This window comes from Nuphar pumila, chromosome 5 (assembly GCF_984573655.1).
Source record: "Nuphar pumila chromosome 5, dmNupPumi1.hap1.1, whole genome shotgun sequence".
NCBI lineage: Eukaryota > Viridiplantae > Streptophyta > Magnoliopsida > Nymphaeales > Nymphaeaceae > Nuphar > Nuphar pumila.
In genome coordinates, this window is record NC_143253.1 from 14,795,448 (window position 1) to 14,813,271 (window position 17,824).

The following is a 17,824-nucleotide window of genomic DNA, read 5'->3' on the forward strand; positions in this document are numbered from 1 at the left end:
CTCTGTTTGACAATTGCCCGGCTTGTTTTTCCTTGCTTCTTTCTTTCTCTTTCATTTTGTAATTTCAATTTTATGTTTTTCTTTTTCTACAACAAAAATGCATTTTTGATGTCTGAACTCCTCCCTTTGATTCATACCCAATTGTAATTGATGCTTTGCATAATCCTGTGCCCATAAAGTTATGCAGATTAATTGCTATATGCAGCTCTTTGAAATACCCCCACTTTGGTTGCCTGATCAAACCCGCCAAAATAAGCTATTATGACCTAAAACAAGAATATACATATGGACAAATTTTCTAAAAGCTAGAAAGCATTTTAAACCTTTTTTTTATATTTTTAAATGTCAAACTTAATATCATGCACTTGAAAGTTAGTAGATGATGCAGTGAATGACTCAAACAGTAATTTTGCAAATTTGAATGCAAAATATTAAAGAGAGAAAAAAATTGACTAGCAAGTTCAAAAACTTTTTAAAAAATATGATGGAGGACATGGTTTTTTTTTTAAACAATAAAACTAATATTTTGATAATTTAATGTTAAAAAATGCATTTTATTAGTGTATTTTTGTTTTATTAAAAAAAAAATGTATGCACAAACAAACAAACTATTTTTTTTTTTTTACTATTTTTCTCTGAACAAGTGAAAAGTTTTTTAAAAGAAAAAGTTATCATATCAAAACTTCTCATAGGTAAAATTTTCTTTTCATCTTAGTTTTTCTTGCTTCCAAACGTGCCCTATGTATAAATACCCCTAACCCCCTGCCACTCTCAACTTCCTCGGCGTTTATCTCTTCGAGTTTTTTTCTTTCTTCTTCCCTCTCTCTCTCCTCGCTTCCCTGCCGTCTCTCTCTTCTTGGATTGAGAGGGAGGAAGGGAAATCTCTTCCTCTCTCTGCTATCTCACTCGCCCTCTTTACGCTCTTCGAATCCTCCGTTTTTTCATCGATATTTTGGTTCGTTTCTAGGGATCCTTTCTCCCGCCATTTCTTCTTCCTTGGTTTGTTACTTTTCTTGCTTCTTTCTTTAATAGTTCTTGTTGCGGGAGGGAGGATTCCGTCTCTGGAGAGGATGAAGTACGTTCTGGTTTCCGGCGGAGTCGTGAGCGGGCTCGGCAAGGGAGTGATGGCGAGCAGCATCGGTTTGGTTCTGAAGGCGTGTGGTCTTCGTGTGACATCCATTAAGATAGGTCTCTCCTTCCTCTTCCTCTTCCTCTTCCTCTTATGCAAGGTTTTTGAAGGGGGAATGGAAACGGAACTACGGGGAACAGTCGTTATGTTTCGATATAAGAATCTTTTCCAGGGTTTTGGGTTTGAGTTTTCGGGTTTCTTGCGGTAAAAGCAAGAAAACTGTTAGGATAATGAACGTTTTGAGCTTTATTCGTTTTTTCTTTGGGAAGAAATCTTTTGAAAGGAGTTTTAGAAGATGTCGTGTTCTGGTAGTGACGAATTTCGAAGTTTTCAGTGTATTTTTTAATTTAGTTTTATGAAAATTTAAGACTTCTCTCGTCATTTTTGGTGAGGTTGGAGTGTTGTGCTCTTGCATGATGATGATGTTATTTTTTGTTCATTTGTTTTGATTTCTCTGAAGGATTTCAGTTATCAGAGTCGTTTGCGTCTTAAATCTCTTATTACCTTCCGTATTCTCCTTCTTTATTTCATGTCACGCTGAAAAGCGTTTGGTTTGATCGGGCCGATTAGGGGGGGAAATCTCTCCTTCTCGCTCGTTCGTAATCTTCTTCTAGGTTTTTGGAGCCTTTTGTTGGTTGAACATCTTTCAGTGTCTTGAATTTATTATATTTGGAAGATTTGGGTTTTAACCTGTCCAGAAAGGTAAAATGTCGTGGTAAAGAAACAATATCTCGATTCTCTAGCCTCGTTTTTTTATTTTCGGTTTTCTCTGTTTTGATCTGGTTGTTGAAACGTCCCAAGCGCGTGATTGCTTCGTTGTAAAAGTAGTCCAAAGGATATTATGCTTGTGATTCGCTGATGCGGTGAAGTTTTATAAGGAACATTTCTCAAAGTCTTTAAACTTTATTAAAGGGGCATTTTTCTTTCTATTCTTTAAGTGGCTAAGTCTATTCTGCATATCTTCGTCCGATTAGTGTTTGAAGATTTGAAGTATGATGCTATTAAGAGCTTTTCTTCTTTTTAAAGCATTTTACATGGCTACCACTCGTCTGTTTGTCATTGTCGTATTATTCCAAGTTAAGAGTCATAGAGTGCTGAGTTGATGAATGGCAACTTTTTATTGTTAAAGTTTTTTTAATTTAATTTAATTTTTCTTTGGTGGTAGAATATTTAATTAAATTGGTCAAATGGTATGGTTCGTTTTCGCCGCGTGCGTTTTCTTGTAGGCGATGTATGAACTTTATTTAAAAATTGTAAGGTTCACTACTTTCTTCTCCGTATAAAATTTTTTATGGGATTTCTCTTGTATCTTTATGTAATTATGTAAAAAATAATTTGTTTGAGCTTTACATTTCATATTTTGTTTCAATGGAAAATTACTCTGCTTTGTCTTTTTGAAGTTTTGAGAACAGTTGAACACTGTGATGACGTTGTTCCCTTTTTATAAATTCCTGTTGCTCTTCTGGGGCAATTCAATTCTAGTTTCCTTGCGAAAGAACCACAGTGGAGTGATGTGGTTTCTCTTACTCTTAATATAAGAATGTTTGGAATCTGAGCATAGGTGATAAGAATTGTTGCTTACCAAGCAAAATCTTTATACTTTTTTGTCAAGGTAGCCTTTTATAACTTTTCTATCCGTTTGGTGAAATAGTTGAAGTTTTTGAGGTTTTTCTTGGCTTCTTTAGGCAAAACAAGGACAGTCAACCCACCTCTACTTTCTGTTCCGAAGATGGACGTGGGGACTAAATCTTAACCAATTGTTTCACATGTCAATGGTGGTGGTCCCAAAATGCACCTTTTTAACCCTGCCATACTGTTATGTGAAGGTTGGTTGAGTTGTGATGTCAGATCTGGTTGGTCTAAACGTAAAGGATCAACTTGTTTCTTCACATGGTCTGGATTTGCGGGTGAAAATGAGTGATCAAACAGGGAATGACCATGTGCAATCTTTTTTACGGTGTACTTGTTGGGTCTTTGGTGAAAGGCTGGGGCCTTTACAGGTAGGTGTATCACTTTTGTCATTTGCTATTTCCCCTGCTGGTGGTATGCCTTTTTGTTTGTTTGAAAAATCAGGCAACCTGCCGTACGAGACTGGAATTTTACTTTGAATGGAACCCATTTCTTTAGTTTTCCTCTCACTATTTAAAAACAAAAAGTAAAGTTGGTATTTTTTTAGTGTCTTGAACTAGAAGTTTAGAACAAAGTGCGTTTGTTCATAAGGGACATCTCTTATGCTTGCGTTTTAAAAATCCATGCCCTTTATTACCACTTGACCTTTTACTGTTGATCATTAAATTTTCAAGTGCTTTCTTCACTTATGGTTTATGATCAATAACCTTCTTTTTGTTAACCGTCAAACAATTTAAGTGCATACGACTTTTACTTGTTCCTAGTTTGGTCGTTCCATGAGTCAAATTATTTATGCTGTTCCAAGATCAAGGGTTGTTCCTGTGCCCACTCTCGCTCCTTTCTTGCTCTCTGTGCTGAAACATTGTACCCATTTTCCTTTTTTTTGCCATGATTTACTGTGGCAGTATATTCTGCAGCCTGCTCGCATTATAAGTGTCTTATTTGTCTTCAAACACTTCTCATTTCCAGTTTTCTCCAGAGAAAAAAAATTATACAATTATTAGTATTTCTAAAGCTACGAGAAAAGAAAAAGAAAACATTCTTCTATTTCTCTATTGAAGAACTTGTATAATTTTGCCATGGTTTTGATAGTTATTCTGATCTTTCAGAAGTTGCTCTTTACATTCTGTAATTGTTTAAAAAAGAAAAAAGTTATGGTGTTGTCATTACTGAGTTTTAAAGTCTTCAGTTATTGGAACATCAGAAGAGTATGAAAACATGCCTGCGTGTTATTCCAAGTGAAATGCATCGTTCAATGACTGGGTTTTGCTCCATTAGAGTTGTGTTACATTGTGTGGCAACAAGGTCTGTAACTCTGTATAGTATCAATTGTTAGAAGCTTGAACTTACTAGCACATGGATGATTTTTGGAATTCTGCAGTAAAAAAAATGTTCAGTATTTCTCTTTGAATATTCATAAAACAAGAAACTAATTTAAATTCACTTCTCTAATATGACCGGCTTCTTAAGTGTACTTTTTATTTGGATTTTTCTTATTGTTTTATTGTTAGTTGAAAAAAAATCATTTTATTATTCTTGAAGGAATGCTTGTCTAATATTGACATATTGATGTTATTTTTGCAGATCCATACTTGAATACTGATGCTGGAACAATGTCTCCTTTTGAGCATGGAGAGGTGTTTGTTCTTGATGATGGTGGCGAGGTATGTGCAGAGAGAAATTTATTACTTTGCTATTTAGGTTTCTCATAAAAACATGATCATGTCTTTTATATTATGTAACAGCACTCCTCAAAAAAATTTTTTTTTTGAGACAAACATGCACACACACACACACACTCATATATTGCAAATTATTACTATTGGAACTGTGTCTGTGAAGTCAAGGCTTGTGAACTTGAGAAATTATTTCTTTTTTCTAGCCCGAAATGAGAACCAAGGAAACAAGAAGGATGTCACATCCTTTTTGTTGACAATCATGTAGTAGAATTTCAGGATTAGAGTCAAGAGAATGGATGTTTATCTGCTTTATCAGTTATCTTTTTGTTATATCTGAAATGCATGGAATTATAGTTTTTTAAGCCATATAATTATGCTGATGTATACTAGATTTTTTTTGAAATTCTATGTTATTAGCATATTTAGAAAGTATCACTATTTTAGGAATATTATGAACTTGGTTTAATTATAGAAAATTGCCTGTGCATTGAATGGGCTCCATCTGCATCATATGATGTTTAGAAAGAAGTATTCTTTTTGTTCCCTCTTTTCTGCAGAAGGAATAGGAATTATTTGTGGCTGTCATCCAATAAAAACAATGGTTGCGTCCTTTAGTTGGTTAGAACCTGCATGTGCGTGAGCAAGTGTGCATGTTGCTGATATTTTGAAAATACCATGATATTATCACACGATAAAATTTAAAAAACCTATTTAAACGGTGAAAGATTGGGATATTTCCAAAATATCAATAATTTAAGAAGAGCACTGATATTATAACTAGATATCAGTAATTATGTTCTTTTTTTTTATTTTAAACATGATTTTTCTTAATTCTTAGTTTCATCTTAAAAGCTTTTTAACCTTTACCTCACATTAATATCTTCAAATGTCAAAAAATTAAAAAGAGCAATGATATTATAGTAATACTCTAACTTTATTCCAGTAATTTTTTATGTTTTTATTTTAATCATGATTTTTCTTAATTCTTATTTTTATATCTTACAATTATTAGAACCTTTAACTCACATTTTGCAAAATAAAGTTTGCTAAAAATAGATCTTTATCTTTTGTATTACTTTCATATTTTTATGTTTTGTAAATGCCAAGATTTTCTGCAAATTTATAGAAAGTTTCTTTGATATCCCAGAAAATTGCCTTGCATAGTATAATTGAGGCTGATATATATATATATATATATATATATATATATATAGAGAGAGAGAGAGAGAGAGAGAGAGACTAGAACTACTGTTTAAAGTTTGAACCATGATTTTCATGGATTTTTTGTCTTCTCCCTTAAATCCAACCATACGGATGTGATCTACATGCTTGTTTTATAAGAACCAGCTCTTAAATCATCTGATTATGATGCATAAACAAGTTTTTTTAAGGTTAATGGCTCATAATCTTCAAGCATCCAAAAGTTTATATTTTTTCATAAAAAATACACAATCTAACAGTTGATTCCTAGCAAATTCACCATTTTGAACACATCTACATGGTTGAATTTGCAACAAAAGTGTTGGAAATGCTCAGTTCACATTGGTAGTTCTCATATTCTAGTGAATATATGTGTGCGTGAGTGCAGGTGAATATGTGTGGGCGTGTGTGCGTGTTTGTGCGTGTGCGCGTGTTCATGTGTGTGTGGGTGTGTGTGTGTGTGTATGTGTGAAAAATTGCCCATGAATTAGCTCACCATAATACTCTTCGAGGTATTTCTGAATGGAAAACATGCAAACCTTGATGTTTCATGATTTACTAGTAAAGATGGTGGTTACCTATGCTAGTATTTTGAATAGTTGCCTCCTTGATATTCATGTGTTATGACTTTCTGTTTTGAAGGTTGACCTTGACCTAGGAAACTATGAAAGATTTTTAGATGTGAAATTGACGCGTGACAACAATATAACTACTGGGAAGATTTACCAGGTATTGTTTGGTTAGTCTTGTTCTTCCAATAATTTATTAAACACATGCACCAACATTGCAAGTTTCTATGATATAAATCATACTAACAACTAGTCATATTCCTTTTCATTTGTGACTTCTAATTAATTGGTTTGCTTGTTTGCAGTCTGTCATTGACAAGGAAAGAAGGGGTGATTATCTTGGCAAAACTGTTCAGGTCTTGATTAATATTGTTCATCATGTTGTTATTTCAGTCAGACATTCTTTCCACACCATTTTCTTAGGGTATTCTGATAGAAGATCTTTCATTAGGCTGTTGCCCATCTGTTGGATCCTGCGCGTCAATGTTTACCTTGTTGCAGGTTGTTCCTCACATTACAGATGCTATTCAGGAGTGGGTAGAGCGTGTTGCCAGGATTCCTGTGGATGGAGAGGAGGGCCATGCTGATGTCTGTGTCATAGAATTGGGGGGAACAGTTGGTACGAGAGGATTTCTTTCAGCTATTTTAGTTCTCATTGGAACTTATAGTATGATATTGTCAACAAGTGCTATATGCAATCATTAAACAGCCTTGACAATCCTATTGTTGACCATGCTTATCTTCATAGTCTATTTGGACTTTGTGTTATATAAGATTTTAGATTTTTTCCTTTCCCTTAAGCTCATCAAAGATGTCATGGAAACGTTAGCAATAAGATACTGAGCTTTATGATGAGATGAAAAACACTAGGGAGAAAAGTGCACTGAAGCTTGGTTGTCATTATCTGTATCACCTCTAGTGGGTGGCTAACAAGATAACAGAGTGTTCTCTGTGTAGGGGATATTGAATCAATGCCATTTGTGGAGGCTCTACGTCAGTTATCATATCGTGTTGGTGAGAAACACATTATTATTTTTAATAGTTGCAAATTTTATGGATATAAAACTAACGGTCTCTTAATCATCTTATTGTCTTTGTATTGATTATTTTACAGGCCCTGGTAATTTCTGTCTGGTCCATGTCAGCCTTGTACCTGTTGTTAATGTTGTTGGCGAACAGGTAATTTGGATATAATAACCCTTTTGATCTGTATGTGGAGACTCAGTCAGCTCTTAAGTGTATAAATAAGTTTTGAGAATCGGCGGAGTCGCACAGAATATGTCAAACATTAATTCTCTGCGACTTCACTGATTACTCCTGTTATGTCAGTTATTGTGGGTCTTTGTGATTTCACTATTGCGAGCTGCCCAAGCCTTCAAGTTGTTTCTGCTCTTACCTTCGTTATGGAATCCTATAGATATGTATGTACTGGTGTAACCTAAGTGTGCATTTCGGAAGTTTTTGATTTAATACCTGGTATATTCTGACACCAAATTGATTTTTCTTCTTTAATTATGTTTATAGAAAACAAAGCCAACTCAGCATAGTGTTCGGGAACTAAGGGGGCTAGGATTGATTCCAAATATTCTTGCTTGTCGCAGTGCCAAGGTCTCTCTCTCTCTCTCTCAGGGTATAATATAATTGACAACATTTAATAGATGCAATTAGAGTATTACATCCGTGAAGCAGTTCTGTCCCATCCTATCCATTGTTACCGTACATGCCTGCCATTTAGTGTAATTAAAATGATCATATGTAATTATAAAGTGATGCAACTTGGTTATTGTAAAAAAAATTGATAAAATGATGATTTGTATCTATAAGGTGTTGCCACTTGGCTATTGGAAAAAAAATGATATATGTGATGCTTCTAAATTCTGACATGGGATGTTCCATGAGGTTGTCAGGTTTGGGCATCAATTGTTTGATGATGGAACCATCCACCTGTGCCATTCATATGTTTTTTCTGATGCTGGCTCATTCATGTGGGTTGGATTCTTATTCAGCAGGTGAAACGCTCTATTGAGCTCTGCCCTTTGATTCTGGAAGCATAGCTAAAGCACTCTAAGTGGATTTGCAACCTCCAGAGCATGCTTCCATTTCAAACACATCTGAACCTCACATGCATTGAATATGTGGACATCAGAGATGCATGAAGGGACATGATAGAATACAGAACTTTCTGTGAATGTAGTGGAGGATTTCAAGTGAGCTTATCATTTTTTTAGTATGGGAGGATTTATCTACTGGGTGCATTAAACATACTGAAATGATTAGATTGATTTGAAAACTTGGAGATTCCACTGTGGAACTTTTCTAGTAGAATTTTTGCTTAACTACCAAGCATCGTATTGGTGTGTGTGTGTGTGTGCTGAATGTTGATTGATTGTTTTGTACAGCCACTGGAAGAAAATGTGAAAGAAAAACTCTCTCAATTTTGCCATGTTCCGGTACAGTGCTCAGAGCCCTGATATTGCCTTTTACCTTTATGGCCAGGTTGTTATACAAGGGAAGATTTAGTTTTTTGTTGTTTTTAATTGTTTGTCTTAACAGGCTGAAAGTATTCTTACTATTTATGACGTTTCAAACATCTGGCATGTACCTCTGCTGCTAAGAGTACGTGAGATGATTTAAACTCTTATACTAGAATGAGTGAAATATGACACTTGTTTTATTCTCCATCTTCCATTTTATCTTTTATGTAATTTTCCATTTAGTGACGCATATGCTTAATGGTCCTATGCAAACTTTTTCATCTTACACAAAGCTTTCTGGATAAATTTCTTCTTCAGGATCAGAAGGCTCATTATGCAATTCTGAAAGGGCTGAACCTTCTTGGGTTTGTCTTCTGGAACCATTTGCTTTTTCCAATTAGTAGATTCTTTCTGTAATATTACATTCTGTCATGGATCTTTCATGCATTTAATGTCTGACACTCATCAATTCACAATTTGTTGGATTTATCTTGTTTGTACACAGCGTTGCTACGAAGCCTGCTTTGGAGCAATGGACTGCTAGAGCTGAACTGTGCGACAAGTTGTCCCATCCGGTAGGTTTTAACCTTCCAAGTTAATTGTTTTGGGGTACTCATTTCTTGGCTGGTGAGTTTAAGGTCACCTAACGTTGAACCTGTTTTGCAGGTTAGAATTGCCATGGTTGGAAAGTACACCGGTCTGTCAGATTCTTATCTGTCTGTATTGAAGGTAAGTGATATTCTATGCATAGTCACGATATTGTGTTTTGGAACATTTTTTCAAAACATTGAATACTCCAAAAGAGATTGACTCTTAAATGAAAGTAACACATTGATATCATGATAATGTTACAATATTATCATGATATTTTCTTGAATTCTTTAATTTTCAATAAAAAGTTAATATTTTTTAATGAATTTTGTCATTTTAAAAATATAAACAACCCTTGATATTTTCTTGAGATCTATGTCACCTGGGTATGGGTGCAGGTACAGGTATGAATGGTACAAAACGACAATTCCAAAAAATGTGGGTACGGGGACACGGATATATATACATATATATATATATATATCACATAAATACAACATAAATTCAAAATAAACTGAATATAATCTAAAAATATATGCTATATCTAAAATATATATAATATATTATATACTGAAAATATAAAGTTATAAACTGAAAATATAATTATAAATTATAAATTAAATACAAACTTGTATGTACTGAGGGTAAAATGGTGTGTCCGGGTGTCGATGCGTGTTGACACGGGTACGGAGGGCAAGTGTTGACACGGGTACGGAGGGCAAAATGGAGTGTCTGGGTACCATAGCTCAAGATGAACTGCTTATTTTTATGTTCTCCATAGAGATCAATATTTGTCATTATGATCCCATTTAGATTTAATTTGTATCTAATGTCAGTCACCTTATATTAATATCCTCTCAGCAAATGCAGTTTGAGCTGGACCAAACTGTCTTCTCAGTGTAGTTGACATTGAGTTTCATTTGAAGTTTTTCCTATTTCCTAATTAGACATGAGGAACTCTCATCTTCTTTTTCTTCTCTTGAGAACTTCTTGGTAATAAGTATACACCAGTACTGACTGGAAATTGTAGTTTCTGCAGTTGTTGAAGTGTCATTTGCGTGGTTATCCTATTTTTTCTTTATACAGGCTCTTCTGCATGCATCTGTAGCATGCTCAAGGAAACTGATAGTTGAGTGGATTGCTGCTACAGACCTTGAAGATACAACTGCCAGAGAGGTTTCTTGATTTTAATGTTTGTATTCTGCTCGTAATTTCTGTCTTTTAGATGAGCAGGGTAGCTAATTCTTGTTTGCAGGCCCCTGATGCTTATGAAGCTGCATGGAATGTGCTAAAGGTGAGGATTTTATGTTCTTTTATTCAGTGCAGTTCAGGATTTCTTCCCAAGATTGCTCACTTTCCTTTTTGATCCATGAATTAGCAAGACCAGTTATTGTTTCCTTCCTAACTCAGGAGGTAGATGGTATTCTTGTACCTGGAGGATTTGGTGATCGGGGTGTGCAAGGAAAAATCCTTGCAGCAAAGTATGCTCGTGAAAACAAAGTCCCATACCTAGGTATTTGTTTGGGAATGCAAACTGCGGTCATTGAATTTTCACGCTCGGTATGCACTGCTTGTCAGACTCAGAGTGATTTCTTGATACATTAAGTTATTCATCTAGTAAAATACTCATTTTGATTTCCTGTCTAGTCAATTAGTTACATTTTGAAATTTGATTGACCCCCGACTCAAATCTATTTTTATCTCAGATTCTTGGCTTGCAAGATGCAAACAGCACAGAATTTGATCCAAACACCAAAAATCCTTGTGTGATCTTTATGCCAGAGGTAGGGGCCTTGCAGGTTGATCCATCCAAGGATTATTGTCATTATAATTATTTCTATTGTCTTATTGGTACTGCTGCTGCTGCTACTACTATTTATATGTTCATTAAATTATTCTTTTTCCATGCAATAGGGTTCAAAAACTCATATGGGAGGCACCATGCGTCTAGGAACAAGGAGGACATATTTTCAGGTTGCTGACTGCATCACTGCAAAGTTGTGAGGACTAATACATCTCTCAACCCATTTTAGCTGTATGTTTGTTTTCAATCCTTAGGAAAATGGGGAAGCAAATTCGTTTGGGATAATTAGATATGTTCTCAAGTGAAATAGATACGAGGGAAACAATGATTACTTTACTGGAAATGCAACCTTTTAATATTCTAAATATTTTCTCATATATTCCTCTGTTGTTTAATGTTCCCTTTTTTCCCCATTCTTGGTGTTGTGGCACTCTCAGGTATAACAATGCCAGATATGTAGATGAACGACATCGACATAGATATGAGGTTTGTTTCTTATTGCATTAAGTTTTTTTATTACAAGACAAACTTGGGAGTAGTGATTTTCTGGCATGAATATATTGATAACTAGCATCAAGTTTGACATGGCACATGGGAAATGCTTAGGTCAATCCTGAAATGGTTGACGAACTGGACCGTGCGGGCCTATCTTTTGTTGGCAAAGATGAGAGTGGCAAACGCATGGAAGTATGAGCTTCTACTACCATCTTTAGTTACTGTTTCTGTCAGCTTTGGATATTTCATGTTGCATTAGTTTAGATTACAATGTGAATTGATTTTGGCCAGATTGTTGAATTCCCAAGCCATCCTTACTTTGTTGGTGTACAATTTCATCCTGAATTCAAGTCAAGGCCTGGAAAACCTTCTGCTGTTTTCTTAGGTAATCTCTCTTTGCATGGAAGTGAAAGAATCCACGGTGGGGTTTTCTTCATTATTTTCAAGTCTAGGGTTCATGATAAAATTTGATGTAAAAAATAGACACCAAGAAGCATTGGTGTCTCTCTCAGATATCTATTGCCTTTCTCCTTGGAGTTCTAGGCAATCTGTCAAGATGTGCTCAAGTCTAGTATCAGTTCCCATAATAACTCTATTTGAAGCAGCGATAATAGTGAGATGCATTGTGTTTTCTCTCAAAGAGGTCAATTGCCTCTTTTTTATTCGTTTCCTTCTTTCTTGGAGTTTTGGGCTATCAATCAATTGCAACAAGAGATGGTCCTACGTTATTAATCATTTCTGTTTTTGCATTATAAAAGATGATAATGGACCTTGTTACCTGACGTTCATAGATAGGGAATTTCTTGGAAAAGTAAATCTTTTTTATTGTGAAAATACTGGTAAAACTGGGAAAACAAAAATTGTAAAAAGGAAGAATATTATTTTATCAAGAATATTTCAGGATGATCTCATCAAAATGTTGTAAAAGCTTTTCGCTGTTAAATTTGTTCCTTTCATATCATGACATGAATTTAAACTTCAGTTAAGTACTGAGAAAATGTTGTATCGATTTTCTTGCCAATGAAATTGGGTGAAAGGCAAGCCCGGAAAACTTTAACTTGAATTTCATATAGTTGGTGTTTTAAACATGTGCTACAGTAAAATTCTTATGCTAACGTGTATAAGTAATGTCTTGAATTACCGTATGTTTAGCATTGCAGTAACTTGGTATTTCTGCTTATGAAATAGGGCTTATACGATCTGCTACTGGTCTGCCGGTTGCCATTATACAACATGCAAGCCAGATCAACAAAATGACCACTAAAAACAGCTCAAGCAACGGAACACCAGCAACACTGAAGGTGTTCATGAATGGTAGCGCAAATGGTTCACTGAAGACCGGCTTCTACTCAAACGGCAATGGCATACACATCTGAAAGGAAACTAGGAAACTTGATGTTTTGCAGTGGTTTCTCTAACTTTTTACTGCGATTTTACCAAGGGCTTTGTTTTTTTTTTCTTTTTTCTTTCCCTGTACAGTCAGCAGGTTAGAGTTTTGAACTTCTTGCTGCCGGATTCCAGGTTTTTTAGAAGAGGAACGGCGCCTCGCTTGTATTCCTGGTATCTTTTTTGGTTTTGTTGGGTAAGAATAATTATATTGTGATCAGTTCATATGTGCTGAAAAAAAATGAAAGGGAAACAGTAGTTTGCTTAAAGGATCATGTACTTTTAGTTTTTTTTGATCGGAATAGATTCATCGGTGGAGATTAGCGAGCTCTGAAATCTAATAGTTTGGAAGAGGCTGAGCGACCTCATCTGCTCAAAAGTTGGCTGATGACAGATTTCATGGTGTATCCGCTGGAGGATGCATTCCTGGTCCTGTGAGCGTTTGTTTTTTGTTTTTGTACTGGAATTTCATTTAAGAACCTCAGGCTTGAAATGCTTCGTTTGCTACTTTGTTTCTTTGGCAGAACGCTACTCTTTTATGTTCACATTGTGAATGGCTTGTTTATTGCTTTTGCTACGTGACAGCATCATGATCCTGTTTCTCTTCCTGTAAAAATCGCCAAACACGTTTCCCTGAAAGTATTTATATATAAGATTGTGTATGAAAATTTCTATATTAAGGGTGCATTGACGTGGAAACACCATTTTCATGTGTTGCCAAAGTATTGGTGTTGAAGATGGGGTTTCCCAAAAACATCCCTTGTCGATGGGGTTGAAATGTGGTGTTGGCATAGTTGGGTACAGGTTGCGGGATATGGGCATCGTACTCCAGGCCCTCAAAAGTTTCGGGTAAGTTTTCATTGAAACATGTCTCTAAAAATTTTGATGAGTTTTTAATAAACATTGATAGAGGTTTTGGTACATGGATGGGTTCTTTGATGATACAAATTTCTAATGAAATTGATACTAGTTCGCAGAAGTTAGATCGTGCCATTTGTGTTGTAAAATAGTGACATCATATATGTTGAGATAAAAAAAATACTAATAATAAAATCAAAAGCGGTAAATTTAAAAATAAAAAAATCACATAATTTCTCCATGTATAATTACAGTGTTTGGTCAATGTCTCAAGCTACGTGTAAAAGCCAAACTTTTTAATGTAGTAACCGATCTCAAGCTAATATGGTCAATTATACCAAGGCTTCTCTTGCAAGATTTTGTGAAAAGAACATGCAACTGTGCATGATATCTTGTGTGTCTTCTCAAATCTCAATCATGAAATTAATCTCAAATCTGGACTGTGCAACATGAGCTTAAACTACTTAGCAACACCTTTTTAGGCTAAACCTTGTATTTTTTGAAGATTAGCAACTATTCAACTTCATGAGTGTGATGGGCCCAAGCAGCATCATGCCGGACCCAGTCTGCATGCTATTGCCAGCTCCTCCATCCGAGCATTAAGGTGATGTTCAAAATCTTTTTGATTGTTTGATTTCCCCCTGACTGGACCCCACTTTGTTATCCTGATGACTAATCTATGCCCGAGCCTATGTTTCCACCCAGTTTTAGGGAGTAACAAATAACCTTTTCAAATAATAAGAGAGCATACCTTTCTCAAATAGGGAAAATTTCTCAAATAGGGAAAATGTTGAGGAAGATGTGGGAAAGTGAGGGTGAAGGGTGGAAATCCCATACACTAAGGTCACTAGCTAGTTGCTTTATTAGAGCCAATCTTATCTCCAAGGACTAGAGAGAGGCTAAAGTGGCTCAAGAGTCTTTTTAGATTCAATAATTGAATGATACCAAAAGGCTACATGGAACCTATTTACAGACTCTACATGTGATCAAAGAGTAAAATGCCCCTCAAACAACATGCCAAAGCCTCATACAACCTCAAGTGGGTCATGGACCCAAACTACAAAGTGTGAGAGGTCCAAAACAACAAAAGAGACCCCGCCACAAAAACAATTATGGTCCAATGTCGTCTCATATGGGTCGTGGATCAAATAAAAGACATGAGAGGACCCAAATAGAAAAATTATGCTATCAGATAAGTAAACTACTTCACAACAACTTTTTAAGCTAAAACTTATATTTTTTGAAAACTAGTAACTATTCAATTTCAATAGTGTAATGGAGGTTATTAGGGGTGTCAACGGGTCGGGTTTGGTTTGGACCCAGGTGGAACCAGACTTGTACCAGATTTTGGGGTATGGTATTGGGTCCAGACCCAAGTCTAATCGGGTCTACTATAAGAGAAACTATACCCAGACCCAATAAGAACTACATGAACCAGACCCGAACCATACCAGGTAAAGTATTTTTTTTATCATTTTTACATTGAAAATTTGTGGGTCTTAATCAAAACTCGGGTCGGGTCTGGGTCTGATATAAAATTTCACAAACTTTACTTGGGTCCATGTATTCATTGGACTTTGGGGTCCAGACCTGGGTCTTAATCTGGTCTTATTTGTCACCATACCCGGACCCTATAGAGTTTGGTCCGGGTAAACCCGACCGGTTGACACCCTTAGAGGTGATGGACCCCGGCATCATCATGCCAGACCCAGTCTGCATGCCATTGCCTCCCCCATCGGAGGATGACGGTGATGTTCAAAATCTTGTTGGTTGTGTGACTTCCCTTGATTGGACCACAATTTCTTATCCTGCTGATGAATCTATGCTTCCACCTTTTTCAAATAAGAAGAGATTCATGTCATGCTGCACACGACTGTTAGGATCCTGATGGTTAAAGGGCTTGACTTTACATACCTTAATCACTCTAGGGCCTTTCTGTTGGTGCCCGAGAGGTCGAGAAAGCATCAAGAAAGCCTAGGAGAAAGGAAGTAGAAAATGTTGGAACTCAATTTTTAACAACCTGGTTAGGAGCATTTGGTGTTTCTTTTGTTGGCAGTCGTGATTTTTCCGGTTGGGTTTTTGAGATTGAGGCTTCAGCCACCAGCTGTTGTAGATGGACACTCTCTCTTTTACTCTATGACCCTGGGGAGTTTGCTTGCCCCGTGATCAGTGTTATCACCATGGTTTCATTTTCTTTTAGGCTCTGTTTGGGATTTTTCTCAGTGCTTTCATGCACTCTGCTGTTTGGGAGCTGTGGTGTTGCTAAAACCTTGCATTGAGAATGGAGTTGGCCGCTCCAACACGACATTTCAACACCGCTCACAAGAGGATGTTTTTGGTAACACCATCCTCAACACTACATTTTGGCAAAAACATATTCTGGCAACATGGAAATGGTGTTTCTGTCTCAATACAAAACTCCCAAACATAGACTTACAAAAGATTCAACAGTTTTTACCTTAAAGCTGACATATAAGAAGCTGCCTCCATTTATAGTATATGTTGTACATTACTCTTATTTTGATTTGTGTTCTAACTTGGACTCTCTTCTTGTAAATGAACTAACTAGCCAAGAAAATGTCGTCTCAATCTTTATATTTTTTAGAATCAGCCAACATTATGGGTAATAAAATTGCATCTACTTCTCTATCATTTGGTTTCTTTTGGATCATTTATTTCTAAGAGAAATTGATTTCATAGGAGATATCATGCTTACAATATTATGATTTAAGGAGAGCCAAAACTTTCTAGATAACTTCATAACTACAACAGACAATATTTTATCATTTTTTCTTTTTTAATGATTTGATGGGCCAGACCAGCCTTCGGCTCCAGAAAAAATAATTAAGCAATTCTAATGAAGAAAATTTGTATAATTGAAGACTGTAATGCGGTTCCTTTCCTCAAGTTCATTACTAAAATATCATCTGGTAAACCTTCACTTTTTTTTTTTTTCATTGATATTGAATCAATTGAACGAACTTCTAATACTTGTTCAACCTTTGTTAGGCCATGAGTTATATCACCATATCTCGATTTTTCATGTATGTATGTATATATATATATATGTGTGTGTGTGTGTGTGTAACTAATGTATCTCCTTCATGAAAGATTTTTCCATAATCACCATGAATGGTTGCTCCTTGAGTGGAAAAATAAGGTTTAGCTGATCTTATTATAAAAGAGTCAACATGAACCATTATACCTTGACCAGATTTTATGCAGTTTAGTGTTCGGATAGACCTACATTTTCACAAATAAACTGTCCAAGTATTGTAGTTGTGGATGTCCCCTTCATTTTTTTTTTTGAAAGAAGTGGAATTTCATTGATAGCATATAGCGCAGAACAGCAGAGACAATGGCGAGTGATGAGGTATCACGACCACTGTTGGTTACAACCCAATACAGTGGATGTCCCCTTCATTCCGTAGTTTAGTTTTGTCAAATCTCCATTGTAATTCTTTTGAAGATTCTCATCCCTTAGAGTTTGAACCTTGGATCAAAAGGGTTGATTAGTAAGTAGAAACTGTAAGCATCTGGGCATTATATACTCACTATGCATGCGTCAACACATTATGGTGCAACAATTTGTAAGACATGGAGAGAGGATAGCAACTTATGGGAGGAAATCATAAAATCATGCAGTTGAACTAAAATGAAAATACAAGTGTGATTCAAAATGAATATGGCTGCAAAACAATAAGAAATTAAGCTCTTGCATCGTACGAAACCATATACCATATAGCAAGTGGATCAAAACCCAATGAGGCGTGTGGTTCTGTGTTCGGGACCCATCGGCCCTTTTAAGAAGGGGCCAGTACACTGGGGGGCGCTCCCTTTTTACATGGGGTAGCTCCCTAGTTATAAGTGTTCTGCCCCGAACACTGGATCTGCTTCCAAACGGGCATTTGAAATTAAATGAGCTCCAGCATAAAACATTATATATATCACGGTTTGACAAATACTGACCAACCCTAGACTAGGTATAATACTAGTCGTGCATATTGAGT

The 17,824-nt window shown here is 35.9% G+C and overlaps 1 protein-coding gene across 4 annotated transcripts; it reads left to right on the top strand.

The window, feature by feature from the left end:
* The first annotated feature begins 788 nt into the window (after positions 1-788).
* LOC149836888 (uncharacterized) lies at positions 789-13,218 on the top strand. 4 transcript variants are annotated; one of them, XM_090005633.1, is made up of 23 exons: positions 791-955; positions 1,033-1,188; positions 4,343-4,422; positions 6,280-6,366; positions 6,512-6,562; positions 6,708-6,825; positions 7,164-7,220; positions 7,321-7,385; positions 7,731-7,814; positions 8,606-8,656; positions 8,760-8,822; positions 8,999-9,045; positions 9,186-9,255; positions 9,347-9,409; positions 10,358-10,447; positions 10,527-10,565; positions 10,682-10,831; positions 10,978-11,055; positions 11,186-11,271; positions 11,513-11,561; positions 11,682-11,762; positions 11,862-11,955; positions 12,759-13,218. In XM_090005633.1, the coding sequence occupies exons 2-23, from the start codon at positions 1,071-1,073 to the stop codon at positions 12,944-12,946; spliced, it is 1,809 nt and encodes a 602-aa protein (XP_089861759.1). In that variant the 5' UTR covers positions 791-955; positions 1,033-1,070; the 3' UTR covers positions 12,947-13,218. The 4 variants fall into 4 exon arrangements, with proteins under 4 accessions (XP_089861761.1, XP_089861760.1, XP_089861759.1 ...); XM_090005635.1 differs by lacking the exons at positions 11,862-11,955; positions 12,759-13,218 and having other exon boundaries at positions 789-955; positions 11,186-11,245; positions 11,682-11,712; XM_090005632.1 differs by lacking the exon at positions 7,731-7,814 and having other exon boundaries at positions 924-1,188.
* The last annotated feature ends 4,606 nt before the right edge of the window (positions 13,219-17,824 follow it).

What these genes read in the sequence shown, in the direction of transcription:
- LOC149836888 (XM_090005633.1), top strand. Translation starts at nt 1,071, where the DNA reads ATGAAGTACGTTCTGGTTTCCGGCGGAGTCGTGAGCGGGCTCGGCAAG. An exon ending in TTGCTTGTCGCAGTGCCAAG is followed by an intron (nt 7,815 to 8,605) that starts GTCTCTCTCTCT and finishes TGTTTTGTACAG; the next exon opens with CCACTGGAAGAAAATGTGAA. An exon ending in ATGTACCTCTGCTGCTAAGA is followed by an intron (nt 8,823 to 8,998) that starts GTACGTGAGATG and finishes TTTCTTCTTCAG; the next exon opens with GATCAGAAGGCTCATTATGC.